Source organism: Primulina tabacum, chromosome 15, assembly GCF_025594145.1.
Source record: "Primulina tabacum isolate GXHZ01 chromosome 15, ASM2559414v2, whole genome shotgun sequence".
NCBI classification, from domain to species: Eukaryota; Viridiplantae; Streptophyta; class Magnoliopsida; order Lamiales; family Gesneriaceae; genus Primulina; species Primulina tabacum.
In genome coordinates, this window is record NC_134564.1 from 1,373,794 (window position 1) to 1,395,623 (window position 21,830).

Consider the following 21,830-nt stretch of genomic DNA (forward strand, 5'->3'; position numbering starts at 1 on the left):
AAGAACTCTAAATTTCAATGGATTGAAGATTGTGAGAAAAGCTTCGAGACTTTGAAGAAGAAGCTTACATCCACGCCAGTGTTGGTATTGCCAACTGAAGGCAAAGACTTCACCATCTACAGTGATGCATCTAAAGGAGGTTTAGGATGTGTACTCATGCAAGAGGGAAGGGTGATTGCATACGCGTCAAGACAGTTGAAGTCGTATGAACAGAATTACCCAACGCATGACCTCGAATTAGCTGCAGTAGTGTTCGCACTAAAGATTTGGAGACACTATTTATATGGTACTAAGTGTGAGATTTTCACTGATCACCAAAGCCTCAAGTACTTGTTCACTCAGAAAGAGTTAAACATGAGGCAGAGACGATGGATTGAACTCTTGAAAGACTACGACTTGACGATAAGCTACCACCCAGGCAAAGCAAACAAGGTAGCCGATGCTTTGAGTCGGAAGGATAAGAACAAAGTAATCCTGACATCACTTTCAGCACAACCATGTCTTCGAGAGACAATCAAGATAAGTCAAGATAGAGATTCCGCTTTGGTGAAACTAAAAGAGCAAGTTAAAGAAGGGAAATCACCAGATTTTGAGATAAAAAACAAAGGAATCTTTTGGATGAAAGGACGATTGTGTGTACCAGACATCGATAACCTTCGACAAGAAGTAATGTCTGAAGCACATAAATCAAAATTTTTCAGTTAATCCTGGCAGTACCAAGATGTATAGAGATTTGAAGAAAATTTTTTGGTGGAGTGGAATGAAGAAAGACGTAGCAATGTATGTTTCTAAGTGTCACGTGTGTCAGCAAGTCAAGGCAGAGCACCAAAGACCTGGAGGACTTCTGCAACCTCTAGAAATTTCAGAATGGAAATGGGAACATATCTCCATGGACTTTGTTGTTGGGTTACCAAAGTCTAGACAAAGTCATGACGGCATCTGGGTAATCGTATATAGACTCATAAAATCTGCACATTTCTTACCTGTCCGCATGAACTATAATTTGGACAAGCTAGCCACATTGTACATGAATGAGATCGTACGATTGCATGGAGTTCCAGCTAGCATACTATCAAACAGAGATCCGAGGTTTACATCCCGCTTTTGGAAGAGCTTACAACAAGCTGATCGAGCAAAACTTGCACAGTGAATAATCCCCAAAATTTATTTTATAAATGAAAGCTCGATTTAAATATCGCAAGTGCACGATAGTCAAGTTATAATAAACGTAAGTGAATACGAGTATCGTTCCACAAGGACTGCGTTACACTATTTTTATTTTCAAATAAAATTTCTTTAGCAACGATAATGGGCCCAAGCGCCCAATTCGGCGACGCGATCTCGCATGGCATGGCGGCGTGGCTGCGGGGGTGGTGGTGCATGTCCTAAGGCCGGAGGTGGTTGAGCTGCTATCCCATAATCGAAAAATACCTCCTCGGGCAGCTCAGTCTGTCTCTTCTCCCTCTTGGATTTATAAAGAGCCTCATCAATGGCTCTCATCGGCGGTAACGACTCATCATCATCTTCGAATATCACCCCCGCTCGGGCACACAGCTCAGTCACTATCGTCGGGAAGTAAAAAGCCAAATTGCTGCTATTAATGCACATGTTAAGCTGTCCGAAAATGAGCCTGCCCACATCAATCACCATCCCAGTACAGATGGCATAAAGAACAACCGCCCGCTCACGCTGCACATCACTCATATGACCGACCGGCATCAATCTCTTAGACAAGAATGCATACCACAATGCCCTCTCCACTTTCAAAAACTTTTCAAGAAAGACCGTGTAAGTCCCCGGTTGTTTCCACGTGGTGCCCGGATAACAGAGTGTGCGAATGATCAAATCATAATCCGGGTTAAGCACACACGCCTGAAACACCGAATCGTCCACCGACGGTAAACCCAACATATCATTGATCGTCTTGGGATCATACGGGACTAGATGTCCCCTCACAAATGCCTTCGACTCATTTCCCTCCGGAGCATTGGCATAAAATTCACGCACAACCGGAACCACTGCTGCATTCGGTTGTGCTACAAAGGTATTCCACCCTCTTCTTTCTATTTGGGACTCCGAAAATTGACCAATAAGAAACGAGCTAAATCCACGCTCAGGGATTGGTTTCCTATGTAGTCTAGCATGCTCAAATCTCTCCCTAGCTTTTTCATTCACAAACATAGATGGAGTGGAACGAGAACTAGAAGCACCGTGAGTTACCTTAGATCTTTTGGGTGCCATGTAGAGATTGGAGTGCACAAAGTATCCAACCGCCGGAAAATTGTTGAGGGTCGCCGGAGAAGCTCACCGGAATATGTGGAAGATAACCGGAGTTGCTTGAAAGACCGCCGGAGAAGAAAATCTTGTAGCCTAAATGCTTCCTCTTGGAGTGTATGGACCAAGATTGAGTCTTTGCCCTGAAAAATCACCAAATAATAAGGATTGAGCACAAAAGATGGAGGGGGGGCGCCGAAAATCGGAGGGGAGGAGTGGGTTCGAAGTGGGGAGGAAAAGAGAAGAGGAAAGTATTTATAATCTGCGCGACTCGCTAGGGCGGTCAAAGTTGACCGCCCGAGCGAGAAGTTTTCGGGGAGAAAAATTTTTAATCTGCGCGAATCGCTAGGGCGGTATATTTTTCCCGCCCTGGCGAGACGTTTTCGCAAAAGAAGTGTTCGGGAAAAAAATTTGAATGCAATGCCATGCAACTACCTAAATGCAAATGATGCGATTAATAACTAAAAAAAAAATATATAATCAAAATCGAAATAAGGAGTAGAAGTAGTTCTCAATTTATAGTCTAGAGCTCGACTCTTCACCCATGTCCTCAATGACTGTCATGGAGCCGAGTGACTCCAATTTGTGGCTCAATTGTGCCACCGATATAGTGCTTCAACCTTTGAGCGTTCACAGTAAATGTCCCTTCCTTGCCATCATGCAACACCACTGCACCCGATGGGAACACCTTGGCTATAGTGAATGGTCTTGACCACCTTGACTTTAGCTTGCCCGGAAAGAGTCGTAATCGACAGTTGTATACCAACACCGCTTCACCCACTTTGAATTCCCTTCTTATAATGTGTTTGTCATGGGCTCGTTTGGTGCGTTCCTTGTAAGATAGTGCAAGATCATAAGCTCTTCCCCGAAACTCATCTAACTTATTCAACTGCAGCAATCGTTTTTCACCTGCAAGAGCTAAATCAAAGTTTAGTGCTTTGGTCGCCTAATATGCTCTATGCTCTAATTCGACTGGTAGATGACATGCTTTATCAAAAAGCAACCTATATGGTGTAGTGCCTATAGGTGTTTTAAAAGCAGTACGATACGCCCACAAAGCATCATCTAACCGAATGGACTAGTCCTTCCTATTCACATTAACCGTCTTCTCTAAAATCCTCTTAATTTCTCGATTGGATACTTCAACTTGTCCACTAGTTTGGGGATGGTATGGAGTGGAAACCTTGTGGGTGACACCATATTTGCCCAACAGTTTATCAAAAATTTTGTTGCAAAAGTGGGTGCCACCATCACTTATGATTGCACGTGGTGCACCAAATCGATTAAAAATATGTTTCTTCAAAAATTTTAACACCACTTGTGCATCATTAGTGGCACAAGCCTCTGCCTCCACCCATTTAGATACATACTCCACTGCCACCAGAATAAATTTCTTTGCAAAAGACGCAGGAAAAGGACCCATAAAATCAATCCCCCACACATCAAATATTTCACACTCAATAATGTTATTTAAAGGCATCTCATGACGGTTGGAAATATTACCTGTGCGTTGGCATCTATCACAATTGAGAACATACAAACGAGCATCCTTAAAAAGAGTTGGCCAATAGAAGCCACATTCAAGTACCTTAGATGCCGTCCGTATGGGTCCAAAGTGACCACCTACCTCACGGTCATGACAATGGTTCATAATTTGATTGGTTTCCTCCTCCGCCACACATCTTCTTATCATGGAGTCTGCACAAATCTTAAACAAGAACGGTTCCTACCAAAATTAATATTTCACGTCTGAAAAGAATTTCTTTCTTTGGTGAAACAATAAATTAGGTGGAGGTGTGCCAGTGACAAGAAAATTTGCAAAATCGGCATACCAAGGGTACGCATTTACCTCAAGCAATTGTTCATCAGGAAACCAGTCATCTATATCATCGTCACTGCCCTTAATTCTAACATGCTCAAGCCTAGACAGGTGGTCAGCAACTACATTTTCCACACCCTTTTTATCTCGAATTTCGAGATCAAATTCTTGCAATAATAAAATCCACCTAATTAACCTAGGTTTCGCATCTTTCTTAGCAAGCAAGTATTTTAGGGCAGAATGATCTGTATACACAGTTGCTTTAGACAGAACAAGGTATGAATGAAATTTGTCGAAAGCAAATACTATAGCAAGCAATTCCTTTTCAGTAGTAGCGTAATTCAATTGAGCATCATTTAAAGTCTTACTTGCATAGTAGATGGTATGAAATACCTTGTTCTTCCTTTGACCCAGCACCGCACCAACAGCTGTATCACTAGCATCGCACATCACCTCAAACGGTAGCTCCCAATCAGGGGCAGTCAGAACAGGTGCTGTCACCAAGCTTTCCTTGAGTATCTCGAATGCATGCAGATAAGTAGAATCAAAATTAAATTCAGCATCTTTCATCAACAAAGAGGATAAAAGTTTAGCAATTTTGGAAAAATCTTTAATGAAACGCCTATAAAAACCAGCATGCCCTAGGAAACTTCTAACTCCTTTTATTGATGAAGGTGGGGGTAAGTTTTTGATTACTTCCACCTTGGCTTTGTCAACCTCAATTCCATTCTCCGAAACCTTGTGTCCTAACACAATCCCCTCTTGAACCATAAAATGACACTTCTCCCAATTCAACACCAAATTGCTCTCCTCACATCTAACTAACACCAAGTTCAAATTCTCTAAACATTCATTAAATGAGGAGCCAAAAATAGAGAAGTCATCCATAAAGATTTCAAGGAAATTTTCAGTCATGTCATGAAAGATAGCGGTCATGCATCTTTGAAATGTTGCAGGTGCATTGCATAAACCAAAGGGCATACGCCTAAACGCAAAAGTACCATAAGGGCAAGTGAAAGTAGTTTTCTCTTGGTCCTCAGGTTCAATTGTGATTTGATTGTATCCCGAGTATCCATCTAAAAAGCAATAAAATTCATGACCTGCTAATCGTTCAATCATTTGATCGATAAATGGCAAGGGAAAGTGATCTTTACGGGTTGCATCATTCAATTTCCTATAATCTATGCATACACGCCAACCCGTAATAGTTCTAGTGGGAATCAACTCATTTTTTTCATTAGCAATAACAGTAATCTCACCCTTTTTAGGCACACATTGTACAGGACTTACCCACGCACTATCAGAGATAGGATAGATAATACCTGCATCCAGAAGTTTAATCGTTTCAGCTTTTACTACCTCTTGCATCTTTGGATTGAGTCTCCTTTGTGGTTGTGCTAGAGGTGAGTATTTATCTTCCATCAGAATTTTGTGCATGCAGATCGAAGGACTTATCCCTTTTATGTCCGAAACCTTCCAAGCGAACGCTCCTTTATGCTCCTTGAGGACTCCCAAGAGCTTACTCTCCATATCATCTGTCAAAGAAGAGGAAATAATAACAGACAATTTATTATTTTCTCCTAGATATACGTACTTGAGATGTGGAGGTAATGGTTTGAGCTCCAAAGTAGGTGGCTCCTCTAGGCTTGACTTTTGAGGCATTAAATCTTTTCTGTCTCCCAATTCCTCTAGTCTAAGCCTCACTTGCTTTCTCCAAGGTGGAATGGCATTCAAATGAGCTACCATCTCCATCTTTTCCTCGTCTAGCTCGTCCTCCTGCTTTTCAGTAGTGAGAGTGGCCTCCAATGGTTCTTTCAATCCATCCTGCACAAAATCACAAACAAGCGAATCCAAGACATCAATACGAAAGCAACTATCATTGTGCATTGTGTGCTTGAGAGTATTGAAAACATCAAAAATAATTTCTTCTTCTCCAACTCTCAGTCTCAATTTCCCCTCCTCAACATCAATCAGTGCTTTCCCTGTAGCCAGAAACGGTCTCCCTAGGATTAAAGGCATCTCTAAATCTTCCTCCATGTCAAGTACCACAAAGTCTGCAGGAAAAATAAACTTATCCACTTTCACCAGAACATGTTCGATAATCCTACGTGGATACTTGACAGATCTGTCAGCCAGCTGCAACGACATCCTAGTTGGCTTGGGTTCACCTAATCCCAGTCTCCTAAACACAGAAAAAGGCATCCGATTAATACTCGCACCAAGATCACATAGAGCTTTATGAAAATTAATGTCACCAATAATGCAAGGTATCGAGAAACTCCCTGGATCTTTTTGCTTCGGAGGCATCTTGTTTTGAACTAAAACGGAGCAATTTTCGGTCAAATTCACCGTCATATGATCTTCTAGCTTCCGCTTATTTGCTAAGATATCTTTCAAGAATTTTGCATAACTTGGCATATTCAATAAAGCATCAGCAAAAGGAATGTTAATATGCAATTTTTTAAATATCTCAAGAAATTTACCAAATTGTGCATCTAATTTAGCTTTCTTCATTGCTGCAGGAAAAGGTGGAGGGATACCAATTTTATTCTGTGCAATAGGTGTAGATGTAGAGTTAGAAGACTTACCTCCTCGATTTTTCACCTCATCCTCACCGTGCTTGGTCTTTTCCTCATTAGACCCGAGTGTTTTTCCACTACGCAATTCCACCGCCTTCACATGTTCTCTTGGGTTAGTTTCCGTGTTGCTTGGTAAAGTTCCTTGCTCCCTATTAGCAATCAGCTTAGCCAATTGTCCAATTTGATTCTCTAACCCCTTTATGGATGCATCTTGGTTCTGAAATCGCGTCTCTGTTGCAGAAATAAATTTAGTCATCATTTGCTCTAAATTGGACTTCTCCTCCCGAGACGGTTCTGGCTTGAATCCTTGGTGCATCACATATGGTGGACCTCTTTGTTGGCGATGTTGGTTGTTTTGACCTCCCCATGAAAAGTTTGGGTGATTCCTCCATCCCGGATTATATGTGTTCGAGTAAGGGTCATTTCTAGGACGGTTCTGGAATCCCACTTGTTTTACCGGTGCTCCCTCAGGCACATATAATGGATTGCCATCTTGGCAATCCTGCACATCATGCTCACCCCCACACTTATCACAGAAAATTTCTTGCAGACGCATAGCCGACCCACTCATGCTCATCCCATCAATCTTTCTATTCAAAGCCTCTAACTGTGCTGAAACCGCCGACAAATCATTAACTTGATTAACTCCAGCACCTCGTCTCTGCCTATCAGACTGAGGATAATAGCTACTAGCAGCCATCTCCTCCAATAACTCATATCCTTCCTCCGCCGTCTTTCTCAGTAAGTTACCACAGGCAGCAGCATCTATCATAGTACGGTTAGGAGTAAGCAGACCGTAGTAGAAAGTTTGAACAACTAACCCAAGAGGCAGCTCATGGTGTGGACATCTCCTCAACAAGTCCTTGTAGCGCTCCCATGCCTCGTAAAGTGACTCTTGCTCATATTGAGCAAAAGTAGTAATGTCGGCTCTGAGCTTCATAGTCTTCGACGGAGGAAAGTACTTGATCAGGAACGCCTTTGCCATATCTTCCCATGTAGTAATAGACCCTACAGGAAAACAGTTTAACCACGACTTAGCTTTATCTCTCAGTGAAAATGGAAATAAACGCAAACGAACAGCGTCATCAGACACGCCATTAAACTTAAAAGTATCACAAATTTCAAGAAAGTCAGCTATATGAGAATTAGGGTCGTCAAGTGCACTTCCCCCAAATTGGACAGTGTTCTGAATCATCTGAATGATAGCTGGCTTGATCTCAAACTGATTAGCTCGGATGACTGGTCTTACGATGCTTGGACGTGCTCCATCAAGAGACGGCTGTGCATAATCCAACATCGGTATACGCCTTGGCTCCTCTCTTTGTTGATCGCCTTCCATTCTTTCCTTCGCTCTTTGCTGCTGTAGTCGACGTCTAGCTGTGCGTTCGATCTCGGGGTCAAAAGGCTCAAGCTTAAACTCGAGTGATCTTCGCATGCACCACAAGAAAAATCTGCAACACAATGAGAGTATCAAATAACAATAAAATAAATAATACTAAAGAATTTAAATGAAAAATAAAAAATTGTGAATCAACAGTCCCCGGCAACGGCGCCAAAAACTTGATCGAGCAAAACTTGCACAGTGAATAATCCCCAAAATTTATTTTATAAATGAAAGCTCGATTTAAATATCGCAAGTGCACGATAGTCAAGTTATAATAAACGTAAGTTAATACGAGTATCGTTCCACAAGGACTGCGTTACACTATTTTTATTTTCAAATAAAATTTCTTTAGCAACGATAAAATGAGTTGATGATTAAACTAATGTAAATTAAACAACTAAAATAATTAAAATGCAAAGAAAACGTACTCAAGACCGCAATGATTAATTTGGATTAAATCAAATGAGAAATGAATTTGTTGGGAATTAGCAGTTCACCTACCACTCGTGTTTAAATAATCACACTCGACTTTTACTCGTGTGTTCGACAGAATTCCCTAGACTAATTAATATACTCTGTCGAGCTATATTAATACTAATAAAAAACATGCAGTACTCAAGTGTCCTCAAATATTTAACAGTTCAAGATTGCATTACATTCTATGGAATCCACTAGCTTTCATTCGGGTGAACTATCACTATCGACACGTACCCAATTCCGTATATCTACTAAAATTGTAAATCCGTGGTTTATACTATTTGATCGTATTGTTAACTATTCTATCGAACTCATCAACAACATGAAATAATCAAAGGAAGTTAGCTAGGATTCGATTGAAACAAGAAATAACAATAGCATAAACAAATCACTAATAAAAACGTCGAGAAATAATGTTAAACACCGAGTACGGGGTAGGATCCCCTCAAATCCCAACAAATCTAGAGTTTAGCTACTGAAATTCATGATAAAAACCAACAATCAATGTAAGAAATAAAATACTGAATAATGAAAATACTAAAGATGACGATGGATGGCGGCCACGACGCGTGGAAATCTCGAGGTCTTCGAAATCTCCTTTGCTCCTAGCCTCCTCTCCAAGAAAAATGATGAAAAGTCTGATAAAGTGTGTCAAAAACGGCTGATCTCGTGTGTTAGATCTTGTTGTAGGATAGAGTCCCTCAAAATTTGGAAACAAATCTTTCTCAATCTCGCTTCTCGCTAGGGTGGTATATTTTGACCGCCCTAGCGAGAGGTCCTCGAATAAGCTTCCTCGAGCATGTCCCAGGTTTCGCTGGGGCGGTCACTTTTGACCGCCCTAGCGAGACACTTGCGCAAAACAATCCTCGGCCAGACCACAATGCTCGCTGGGGCGGTCACTTTTGACCGCCCTAGCGAGACCTCTTCGATATTATGCCAAAGTTTCTCCCACTTTTTGGTTCAATTCCTACAAAATAACCACAGAATACACGAGATTAGTCAAATGCTCAATAATGCTAAAAAAAAATGCAAAATTCAACTAAAACAAACTAATATGATGCATGAACGCGACTCAAAACCAACACTAAAAATACGTAAAAACGAGTCTTATCACAAGCTATGGGGACTAAGGTTACTCTTAGTACGGCATATCACCCTCAGACCGATGGCCAAACAGAGAGGACAATTCAGACTCTAGAAGATATGCTGAGAGCATGTGCTCTAGACTTCAGTGGTAATTGGAGCGAACATCTGCCCTTAATCGAATTCGCGTACAATAATAGTTACCACAGTAGTATTGGAATGACACCATACGAAGCTCTGTATGGACGAAAGTGTCGATCATTAATGTATTGGGATGAGGTAGGGGAAAAAGCCATTGTTGGACCCGAAATGATCCAAGAAACAGTGGATAAAGTCACTTTGATCAAAGAGAGATTAAAAGCTGCACAAGATCGATAGAAAAGCTGGGCTGACCTGAAAAGAAAACTTGTGGAATTCGAAGTTGGAGAGAAGGCATATGTGAAAGTGTCAACCATGAAGGGTGTAATCCGATTCAATAAGGCTAGGAAACTGAATCCCAGATACGTCTGATCATTTGAGATTCTTGATAAAGTGGGAACACTTGCTTACAGATTAGCACTTCCACCTGATATGTCAAGAATCCATAATGTTTTCCACGTCTCACAACTTAGAAGATATATTTCCGATCCTAGTCATATTCTTGAAGCTGGACCACTGTTGGTTGAGGGAAATTTAAATGAACGGCTAAAATATGAAGAGATTCCAATTCGAATTGTGGATAACAAAGACCAAGTACTGAGGAGACGAACTATTTCATATGTCAAAGTACAATGGTCCAACCACACCGAAAGAGAAGCTACTTGGGAGTTGGAAGAAAAGATGCGAGATCAATATCCTTATCTCTTTGAGGAGCATGTTCAACCAAGTTTCGAGGACGAAACTTCTCATAAGGAAGGAGGGATGTGAGAACCTGAAATTCCAGCAGCAACTCATATTTCAGAAGCTGGTATTTTTCCAGCAGACATGTATTTTCCAGCAGACAGAATCCAGCAGCAGAAGAGCGAGAAAGCAGCAGACAGTTACTAATTCAGCTTAGACTTGTCAATGAAGCATTAACATGGAATAAAGGCTGTTAATGGCAGATTATGGTCATTAATTGGGAGGCTAACAGACAGAATTTGGCCTATAAATAACACTCTCAAACCTCTGAATTGGGTTACACAAATCTTGAGACTATCACTTGAATTTTCGAGCTAAAGGAGAACTTACTTTCGAGCAGTAGAATCCAGTAGGAAGAGCAACCAGAATTCCAGTAGACTTCAACCGAAATTCTAGCAAATTACGGTAAGTGGGCTTATGTATAAATATCTTGAAATCCGTTTGATAATTCTGTTTTAAAGTTCAGTTCTGTATGTTTGATTTCTGATATATGATTTTGAAGCACTGAAACTCCCTAGTGAACTAATGGTAGGAATATATATTCTGAACATTTCTGAATTCTGATTCTGATTCTGGCCTCACCCCTTAGAGGACAGAACATATAGGGGACTGATATCAGTTTAGCCATGAAAAATTCACTAACGTGCTCAGTGCTTACTAATTCTGATTTCTGTTCGGAAACCTGTGATTTCTGAATTCTGATTTCTGTTCTGAAAAGATGAGTTTCTGTATATTATTGTATTACTGTTTCTGTTGAAAATGATTTCGAAAACTGGGAGTTATTCCCGTCTCTGCTTATTGAGTGAAAATCATATCACTCACCCACCAAACCCATCTCAGATAAGAACGAGGAAGAAAAGTTAGAAGAAGAAGAGCAGATTCAATTTTGGGGCTGGTGATGAAGATTGTTGTTCTCAGTTCTGATTCATATTTTAAATTCCGCTGCATCTGTTCCGACATTGTATTTCTGGTTTTACATTTCCGCTGTAAAATATTATTAATTGAGTTGTATCAGACATTGAATATTCAATATTATGAATAAAAGACTGGTTTCTGAATTCTGTACTTCTGAGACTTGTTGTTTTCGAATGTGAATTTGAGAGCAATGCCGGTGTCAACCAACCCCCGTCTCGGGGCGTGACATGTTTCGCGGCTCTTCGCGGATTGTAGCTTGCATGGGGCTGTGTTCTTGGATAAGGTAGGTCCATTAAGGTCTAGTCTTGGTCCCTAGCGGCTGAGCTTGAGGTTGGTTGGGGTGGTTAGCATGTTAGGGTCGAGATTAGGGGAATAACTTCACGGAAACTTGTTTCTGGAATTTCCAGCAGCTCTCTGGCCGTTGGTTCGAGGGACTATGAATCGGGTTTTAGTGTTTTTAGAGTCTTTTAGGTGTTTTTAAGATATGGTAAAAATTTGGGAAAGTTTTGGTTTAGTTTCGGTTCGATTCGGGTTAAAACCGGGACCCCGGTTCAAGTTTTAAAACGAATCGGTTAGCTTATGAATTTGGGCTCGAGTTTACATCTAGGAATGCTTTTAAAAATGTTTTGGGACATTTTAAGTAGTTTTGTAAACTTCGGGTCAATTTTAGAGGTCCAGGGTTAAAACGACAATTTTTGGGTTTCCAGGGGTAAAATGGTCATTTTGCACCCGGAGTGAGATTTGGTCAAGTCAGCGCCCTGAGCACAAATAATGATATTTTCAATGATTATGCATCATGTTTACGATTTTTACGATATTATGATAATTATGATGCATGCTTGATTTAAATGAAAAATTATGGATATGCATGCTTTTTTTTAAGTGATGCATGTGTTGACACGTTTTGAAGGAATTGATTTAGTTGTGACTAACACGATGACACGATGACCTGTAAGGCTCGGACTCACTGGGCGGGTAATGCCGTCGCTGATGATTCTCGCCGCCGGGTACCGCAGTTATACGTAGATAGATCCATCGACTGACATGATGACATGATGATACAAAAGTCACAGCTAATGAACAGAATTCAAATTAAGAAATTTAACACGTATATGCTGATTCGATTATACATGCTATGATTTTCCCCATGCTTTGACAGGACACGATTATGTATACGATTTTACTGCTCACATGAAATGTATGTTCATTATGCTATTTTTCACTGCTGTGTGCTACGTATATGTATTTGTTATTAGTGGTACAGGTGTTTTGAGTCTTTAGACTCACTAAGCGTGTGTGATGCAGGTGAGCATTTTGAGCAGGAGACAGGAGGTGCTGAACTCTGAGCAGGCAGCCCTGGTGCGGTGACATAACCCGAGGACCGCACGCTTTTCCGCACTTTGAGTTATGAGTTGGAAAGGAGTTAAACATTTTATATACGTTGAGGATTTTACGATTTTTTGTACTCTTTTACGTTTACATTTGTTGTTGGTTATTTTCAACTGCGATATTTTTATTGCCAAACAAATACGATCATTTTGAATGTTATTTTGCAATTAGCTTTAAAAAATATATATATATTTCCGCATTTTTAAAACGAGTAGACGTTTCACATTTTCTTGCAACGTGTGCCAAAATGTTTATTAGATGTTTTTTTTCTTTCGTTAAACTAAGTTTGAATTTGGCATTTAATTTCAATAGAAGCCAAAATTCTCAATTATTTAAGTGATCACATTTCCAACTATATAAAAAATTAGTTGAGTAAAAAAACTAAGACCAAAAGGCACAGAAAACAAGAATTTTTTAAACCATTGAACGAAAGATTCATACCATAAGAAAAACAATGGAGAAGATCAAATGAAATTATTTTTTATTTAGTGTGCGGATGATGGCATGTGATTATTCTTGGGTTACATCCAACAAAATATGAACGATTCTATTTACATGTGGATGACATGCGATTAGATACGAATGATATAAAATATAATATTGCATTAATTATTCGCAACTATATTTAAACATGTGATCATTACATGGTAATAATAGTTTATAGATTTTATTAACATCCTATCTATGATATTTGCCATTTACGATAATTCAGATGTGTTCAACAAATTCTATCGATCATGCACGATTTTTTTTAAAAAAAAATTATATCAGGATCGATATGTTAAAAACTAATGGATCTGCAATAAAAAAATTTATTTATTTATTTGATATATTATCCATCAACCTACTCACCTATGTGTTCACACTTGATGTGACACTATGACTCATATAGTAAATGTACAATTTTGATATGATTTATTACGCCGAATAGGTGAATGTCAAATTAGAGGTGAGCAACATATATGTGTGTGTGTAAAAAAATATCAAATTATAAATTTCATATTTACAGAACATGTTGCATTGCTAAAATTATACATGTGAAAAAGTTTTAACAACCTAGTTCAACTAGAACTTTTCACTACTTAAATTGAAACTCACAGTGTATACTCAACAATTTTTGAATGTTTAAGAAACCTCGATTCACCAGAAAACAACAATATAATCTAACGGTCAGCTGAAACTGTTTTAATTGGTAGGGTAGCACAAGATGATCCTTGAAGATCTGAAAGATTCAGATATGTTTGTGCTAAGTTGAGCAACTTGATGTATGATTGTTTTAATGTGCTTAAAGATCTTGAAATATTTCAAGCTTGAAAGATGTAAGCTTTTAATCATTAAGTTCTCTTTTTTGCTAATGTTGTTGAGTCTGCATATTTATAGTTGAAAGATCCAATGCTCCAATGGTCGGATTTGCTTTTCAATGATCTTCTGTGCTAACTTCCGACATAACACTTTCATCATCGTACACTGCAAAAAATGTCATTTAATGTCCCTTTGCTTTTTTATGTTTTAGTCTTTATAGCATCTGAAAAGTGGATTGATTTTGGAAATTTTGAGAAACAATATGTCAATAAGGAATCGATAGGATATTGTGCAATAATGTTTTATTTGTATCAGATAGAGTTCAAAGTATCCATCTCAATTTGCTCATATCTGATTGGTTGCAGTGCGGTTGGAGTTTAATGATAATACTCGTGTACTTCATTTAAGACTTGATCCGGTCAGAAGTTAGATTATCTTTTGCAGTTTGAGTTGATTAAATACTTGAGCGGTTTGGCTTGATACAACGGACCTCAAGCCACTGGAAATTCACACATCAAATTTTCGATAATACAGCACAACACACATATTTGTTGAGCAAGGAAGAGGTGGACAGTAGGCGAAGCGTTGCAGAAATTTCTCCAAAAAGCAACTGAAATCTTTGTTGAGCAATATTTGTAAGGGAGCATATTGTTTTCAAAAATATATATATGAGTTAAATAGATTGAACATATCTTTTTTCTGTAAGCGTTTTCGAAAAGTATTGTTTTAGATACTGTGTTGATTCAAATCTTAAGTTGATAGGAATTCCGAAAATTATGATATATATGACATCTACACATTGAGATTATAATTGTACCACAGTATCGCACTTTAGAGGATTAAAATTCGAAACTGATCAATAATCCATGAGAAAATTAGATAAAATTTCAGTAATATAAAATTATGATATTCTGATTTAAAAAATATTTATTATATGCTATGTTCAATCAGTCCCAACTTGCTCAGTGTTTTCCCAAAAATTCATCTCATTACTATTCCTTCCCAAAAACTCATCTCATTACTCTTCCTTCCCGGATAGGATGAAGAACATTAGTTAAAGGAGGACAAAGAAAATATATTTGGGGCAGGTGATTTAGTTCTATTAATTCGATTTTTATTCAAGTTGTAAAACCCTTCTATATTGGAATTTTTATTAAAAAGACAAGTTATTTAAGAATCACTATGAAATAGATCGACTAGTTTAGTCTATAATATTAAATTATGAGATTTGTTGATTTTCAATTTTATTTGTCAAACAACGTCGTGTCGATACGTTTCGAGCGTGAAGCATGACAATTTGTCATTATTAATTTTTAGCTAATAACTATATATGCGCAACAAAAAAAAAGTAATCTAAATCTTGCACAATTATTAATATTTGATAAATACAATCCCTGTTGTTTAACATTATTAAACCAATAGAATTTGTATTGAGCGGGAAGTGAGGATGTATAATATATACTTTGTAAATGTTGACATGCGATCCGTGCATTTTGATTAATATTAATATAAGATATACTTATATATGTGGTAATTTTATTTTGTGTAAGATACAAGATTTGAATTCAATTTTCTTATATTTTGTTTTCTTTTACAAATAAATATTTTATGGTGAAGATTTTCAAATTTCTAAAATTTATTATAATAAATAAGTTTAATAATATATATGACGTACACCCAACCCAACACGTGTGGTTCATGCTAATATATATATTATACATCAACCAAGTGACACGCACTTGGTAGTTGAATTCTTAAATAGACAGCAAAACCAACAAAATGATGATTGAATATTTATGCACGTTTATGTGTTTGCTCCCCAAACATTTTATTAATCGAAGGATCTTGTTTATTTTAAATATAATAATTAATTGTGTTTAAATTTATGAGCTAGTACTAAGACAATATTAAAAGTGTTTAAAGAAATGAATTCATGACATGATAAAATATAATATAAATATGATCCAAGGAATGACGTAAAAAAACGGAAAAATTGTATTTATTATCTCCGTAAAATATAGAAAAAAGCATAAATATATGCAAAAAACACTGTAGACAGATCTTATTTGATTCTCCAAATCAAGAATAATTCTCAAATAAATAAATATATAATAATTGATGATTATGAAATCTCCAACAATAATAATAAAAAAAAAAACGATTTTTTCCTTCTTGATCTTTCCAAAAAATCGTCAACTTGGATTTTCATTAACAAAAGACAAACTAATCGAAATTCAAGCCAATAAAAAAATATAATTTGAAATTTTTAGTTATATTTGTATGAACGATAGCTTCATGTGATGTTTAATATAATCCCTCGATATATGAAACGTTTGGTAACTATAATATTTTGATAAATAAATTAAAATTATGTACTTTCAAATATTGTAAGTAAAACTTGACATGAAATTTCATCTTTTTAACCAGACAGTGTCACATAATCCACCTGATTAAGCATTGTGATAATTTATCACAATAATAACAAGTATTATAAGAAAATTGATCTGGAGAGATAATTTAAACAATAATTTATAATTCTCCAAATTAAGAAAAAATCTCAAATTACTTTGTTTTTGCTCACATTTCCCACTTTCTTATCGCACTATTTGGTGATACGGATGAGATTCAATATCCTTCATTATCTCATCAACAAACCCGAAATGTTATATATATATTATTCAAAGCCAACTATTTTGCGGATTATTTTGTATTTAATGCACGTGAATAACGACTAATTTTACATATTATTTATGCTCTGTTTATATATATATATATATATATATATATGAATATGAATTCCTTTGCAGAACGTGGAGTTCTTATATAGAATTCAAATTTATTTTTAACAAAATTTTTCGAATCCTCGTCCATCAGAATATTCTTGAACAACCAAAGAAAATTCCCATGTGATCACCATGTCACCACCATATATACAACTAAGAAGATGGGACTTTATTTATTTTTTATTTAAAAAAGTCTGTGTTCCTATATATATATATATATATATATATATATATATATATAGGGCTCGACCCTTTAACCTAAATTAATATTGGGCATTTAACAAAATAAGAAAACGTACGCGTACACGTAGTGCTTGTGTAACGAAACGTATTTTTTCAGCAAAAAAATAATAAAATGGAATGGAAAGATTGGTACTTGGACGTAATACTTGTGCCGTCGGGTCTCTTGATTTTCATGAGTTATCACCTATGGCTTTGGCATAGGGTTCGCTCTCAACCCTTCACCACAACCATCGGCAGAAATGCTCGTGGCCGTCGATTTTGGGTCTCCGCCATTATGAAGGTACTCCAACTATATTACACATATATATAGCTAGACACGTATTCCTGTATCACATGGGATGAAATCAAAGTTAAATTTTTGAATTAATATTGTTTGAAAATTTGATATTCGAGCTGCATGGACATGGCTGTCTATGGATCTATCCTGGTAAAGTTGAATTCAGAAGCTAGCAATCGTCCCCATCGAATCAAAAAAATTAGGTAAACATATAACCTTTTAAAAAATTTGGCCTCCTATAAGATGAATTAATATTTGTTCCACCGTTGTCCAGACATGGTCGTGAGCATATGTATATGTATATGAAACAATTTTTTTTAAAATTCCAAAACAAGAATTTCCAGGCATAATTGGTAGCAAATATTAGCAATAATGCCATTCAAAAATATACTTTTTGATAACTATGTTGTCAAATGAAAATCAGCTAGTAGCTTTAAGTGGCTAGAGCAATTTTGTGCATCCATATATATGAACAAATTTTAAATCTGAGAGGAGAGATTTTAACTCATAATAGTATAAATAACTTCAATTAGTAGAAATCTTGAAAAGAAAACTATCGTTAAAATTTGTTCCGGGAAGTCAGGAAATTCGAAATTTCCAAGAGAATTTAAAGCATGGTTCCAAGGGCGCAACGAGATGAGTTGTTCTCGAGCCTCGTCTCACGTCACCTCACTCGCATGCACGAATTCGACATGAATTCAAACGATTTAAATTTGAGCTTACAAATGCTTTTTGAAAGTTTGGATTTGGATGGTTTTAGTATTGTTGTTGATGTTATATTATTTCAATTGTTCTTTTACACCAATTAATGAAAATTTCTCATTATGTGTGTGTATAATATATAGGACAATGACACGAAAAACATAGTGGCTGTCCAAACCCTACGTAACTCGATTATGGGGTCCTCTCTAATGGCCACTGCCGCCATCCTCCTCTGCGCCGGAATCGCCACCTTTGTCAGTAGCACGGACAGCATCAAAAAACCAGTAAACAACACGGTCTACGGTGCTCACGGCGAGTTCATGTTAGCGATGAAATTCGTGGCGATGATGATCCTCCTCCTCTTCTCATTCGTGTTCTATTCTCTCTCAATCCAATTCATGGGTCAGGTGAATTTCCTCGTCAACTGCCCCATTGAAGATGATTCGATGCCGGAGTACTTGACTGATTTGCTGGAGCGGGGGTTTTCACTGAACATGGTGGGAAACAGGCTGTTCTATTTGGCCGTGCCACTTCTGCTGTGGATTTCCGGGCCCCTTCTGGTTCTTCTCTGTTGTGTGGGGGAGGTTATTGTGCTTTATAATTCGGATTTTGTTTTTGTGGAGGATAGCAAAGTGCGGGGTGAGATTTATGGTAATGACTGTGGTAACTCTGTGGCAGTGTTATAAGACACTTGAACAACTTTGTACAAGATATATATCTATCAGTGAAAAAAACTATCTTGAGTAACAAAAATAAATTTTAGATTATCATTTGTCAAAACTTTATACAAGATATATATATAATATGTGATCTACAACTTGTAAGTAAGGTAAATACAACATGAAAAACTTTACATAACATGTCTCAATAAACTTAAAATGTGCTGATGGCCGCTAATGATCCATCTGGCGTTTGGCACTGAGGTCCTCTAACTCAAGAAAAAACTCACTCCAGACTCATGATCTAAACAGCCCGACCCATTGGAACTCCAATAGGGGCAGCCATAGTATGACGATCGGTGCTGCCACGGGTACAAAGAAAATAAAATTAGGTTTCTGTCAATAAATATAACTTTTCACCATAAAAGTTTGATTAATCAAAATTTATAATCAAAAAATATTTTTATATCAGAATTTAGTTTGATTAAAGATTTTGAATGCAATTCTAAGTATATAAGGATATAATGCAAAAATGAAATAAATGAAAGTTGACTACGCCAAAATCAAAATATTTTTTTTTAAAAAATGATATACTGTTTTTGTAAGCTTTTACAGTTAAATTTTCATATGTATAATATAATCTTTTATATTTGTAAATCATTTTAGTCACAATGCATACTGGCGGTTATGTTCAATTTCAGTTAGCAAATAATGCAAAGTGCGATTATGAATTTTTGGAATTGGTTTGGATTCTTTGGAAATTATATTGCACAAAGAACTGAAAATTTCAGCGGTAAAAGACATAAACTTAAGTTACCCTTAAGATAAGAGATGAACGAATATTTACTGATTTATGTTCTAATTTAAAATTGATAAATAGAGAGAGATGGAATTTTTTTTAGGGTGTAACTAATAATAATAATAAAAGGAAAGATGTATGTAAATATTTTGATGTCTTGAAAAAAATAACGTTTGGTACGTAACTGAAACATGGAATATATTGAAGTCTCTTTAAATTTAACCCATCATTGCGCACCGAGTAAATATATTTTTATCCTGATAATTTTATAATAACAAAATTTCATTCATCAACACAAATTAAGTAAATATATTTTTATCCTTGATAATTTAAAAATAAAAAACTTTTTTAAGCATAAAATTTGGTTGGTGTAAGGACTCAAAAATATTCTACTCAGATTTTCGAAATTTGAAATGATACTCAACAAAGGATAATAACAACTTGGGATCATCTAATGCCATTCAAAAGGGCATTCAAGGGTTGTTTTGACTGCACAAGTAACAACCATTTTAAGGCTAATGAAGACCTTAAAAGATGACTGTAATGACCTTGAATGACAGCCTCTTCATCTCACCTCTATGGGCCTATAAATACCCTGCATGATGGCACAAAGAAGCCACAAAGCATCCACAAACACTCTGAAAGTTTCAGCAGAAAGTTTGCTAATTTTCGAGTAGAATCTATCCTTTTTCACGATACTTAGAAACATCAAAAAACTTCGAGCAGACTCTGCACATCTTGGATAGCAGAAACAAGTCGAGCAGTTCATATAAATTCGAAGCACCTGTAGCAGCCAAGTTCTTGTCAAGTTCGAGGCAATCCAACAGCTTTTGTGTTCGAATTTTTTGTTTTCCTTCCCTCATTTTTTGAAGATAATAATCAAGTGAGTGGACTTATGTATATGTGTTTTAAAATACTGATATTCCTGTTATTGAAAACTCAATCATACACTACTTGTTTCACGTCATTTGGTTCGTACATGTTTCGTTACACATGATTCATTTGTTATGTTTTGATGTTTTGAAAAACACACTGTTATGATTCGAATTAAAAGTGGTAAGGAAATTTTCGAGACATGATAAGATAAGGCCCTGATGCGGTCCATGGGTTATAATGACCGATATATGGTCTCGCCCCCTTAGAGAGATAACAATTAGGGAGTGATCAGTATACTATAGATAAAGAGATGAATAATAGTGTCTTGTTTTGATATGTTATGCGATATTTCACTTTTGAACTCATATTATATGTATATTTCGATATTCTAATGTGCGGTTGGCTCCCACATGTTGAGTGTTTCCCCAAACACTCATCCACTTACTTCCCTCCCCGGATAAGGGCGAAGATCAATTGGAGAAGGATGAACAACACATGTTTTAGGGATGGTGATCAAGTTCGAGACACCAAGTTCAGCATCGGTTTTAGTTTTATTTTCTTTACATTATCATTTCCATGCACTGTGAAAAATTATGTAATAGATCGGCTTTTGGCTATTTAATGTACTGCTTGGATTGTTGTTGTACGATTTTGAATTGTTAAACAACGCCGATGGCAGGTATGGTTTCGGGACGTGACCGTTGGGATAGTTAATTTTTAGTCTTGTAATTTGTATTATTTTTATTTTTGATCATTTTAATAGTAATTTAGCATTTTAGTCATGTAACTTAATTTTTTTTTCATTTTTTATCTTGTTAACTGTGAATTTTCATGTTTAATCGTGCAACTTGTATGTTTTTTTTATTTTTGCTCATTTTTTCGGTGAACATGGATGGTGACATTGATTTTGGAATGAAACTTGCATGTATCGTGATTTTTTTTTCGTAATATTATTTTATAAAAAACATGAAAAAATTCGGTAAAAAAAGACCAAAAATGAAAAAAATATGCAAATTACATCACTACAATTGCAAATTCTCCGTTAACAGAACTAAAAATGAAAAAAAAAAACAAGTTACATAACTAAAATATTCAATTCACATTTAACATGACAAAAAATATAAAAAAAACAAGTTATCAGATTAAAAATACAAATTTTTTACTAACATATTCAAAAATAGCTTAAATACAAATAAAGAAAAAAAATATAATTTTCCCAACTTGGTTTTTACAAACATTTTACACAATTAACAATGGCCAGATGTGCTGGCCGGAACACATCGACATCGATTTTAGGACTACATCATTACAACACGCGCTATCTATCTATCATGTCTCATGATGCATTTGCAGATGGAAAGCATGACTTTCGTAAGTAATTAAATACGAA

At 36.6% G+C, this 21,830-nt stretch overlaps 3 protein-coding genes and 1 non-coding gene across 4 annotated transcripts; 2 read left to right on the plus strand and 2 right to left on the minus strand.

Annotated features, from left to right (window-relative positions):
- Positions 1–2,824: 2,824 nt before the first annotated feature.
- Positions 2,825–3,912, minus strand: LOC142527118 (uncharacterized). Its single transcript, XM_075631835.1, has 3 exons — positions 3,902–3,912; positions 3,377–3,791; positions 2,825–3,163 (listed from the first exon to the last, which is right to left on the minus strand). Exons 1-3 carry the CDS (start codon positions 3,910–3,912, stop codon positions 2,825–2,827), a joined length of 765 nt encoding a protein of 254 aa, XP_075487950.1.
- Positions 3,913–4,009: 97 nt separating this feature from the next.
- LOC142527119 (uncharacterized) lies at positions 4,010–8,107 on the minus strand. Its single transcript, XM_075631836.1, has 4 exons — positions 7,922–8,107; positions 7,494–7,774; positions 6,682–7,337; positions 4,010–6,327 (listed from the first exon to the last, which is right to left on the minus strand). The coding sequence occupies exons 1-4, from the start codon at positions 8,105–8,107 to the stop codon at positions 4,010–4,012; spliced, it is 3,441 nt and encodes a 1,146-aa protein (XP_075487951.1).
- LOC142528149 (small nucleolar RNA R71) lies at positions 7,503–7,609 on the plus strand. Its single transcript, XR_012815631.1, has one exon. It is a non-coding gene; the product is annotated as a small nucleolar RNA R71 (small nucleolar RNA).
- A 9,132-nt stretch (positions 8,108–17,239) lies between the features above and the next one.
- On the plus strand, positions 17,240–18,792 carry LOC142527978 (uncharacterized). The gene is made up of 2 exons (XM_075632997.1): positions 17,240–17,407; positions 18,250–18,792. Exons 1-2 carry the CDS (start codon positions 17,240–17,242, stop codon positions 18,790–18,792), a joined length of 711 nt encoding a protein of 236 aa, XP_075489112.1.
- Positions 18,793–21,830: the final 3,038 nt, after the last annotated feature.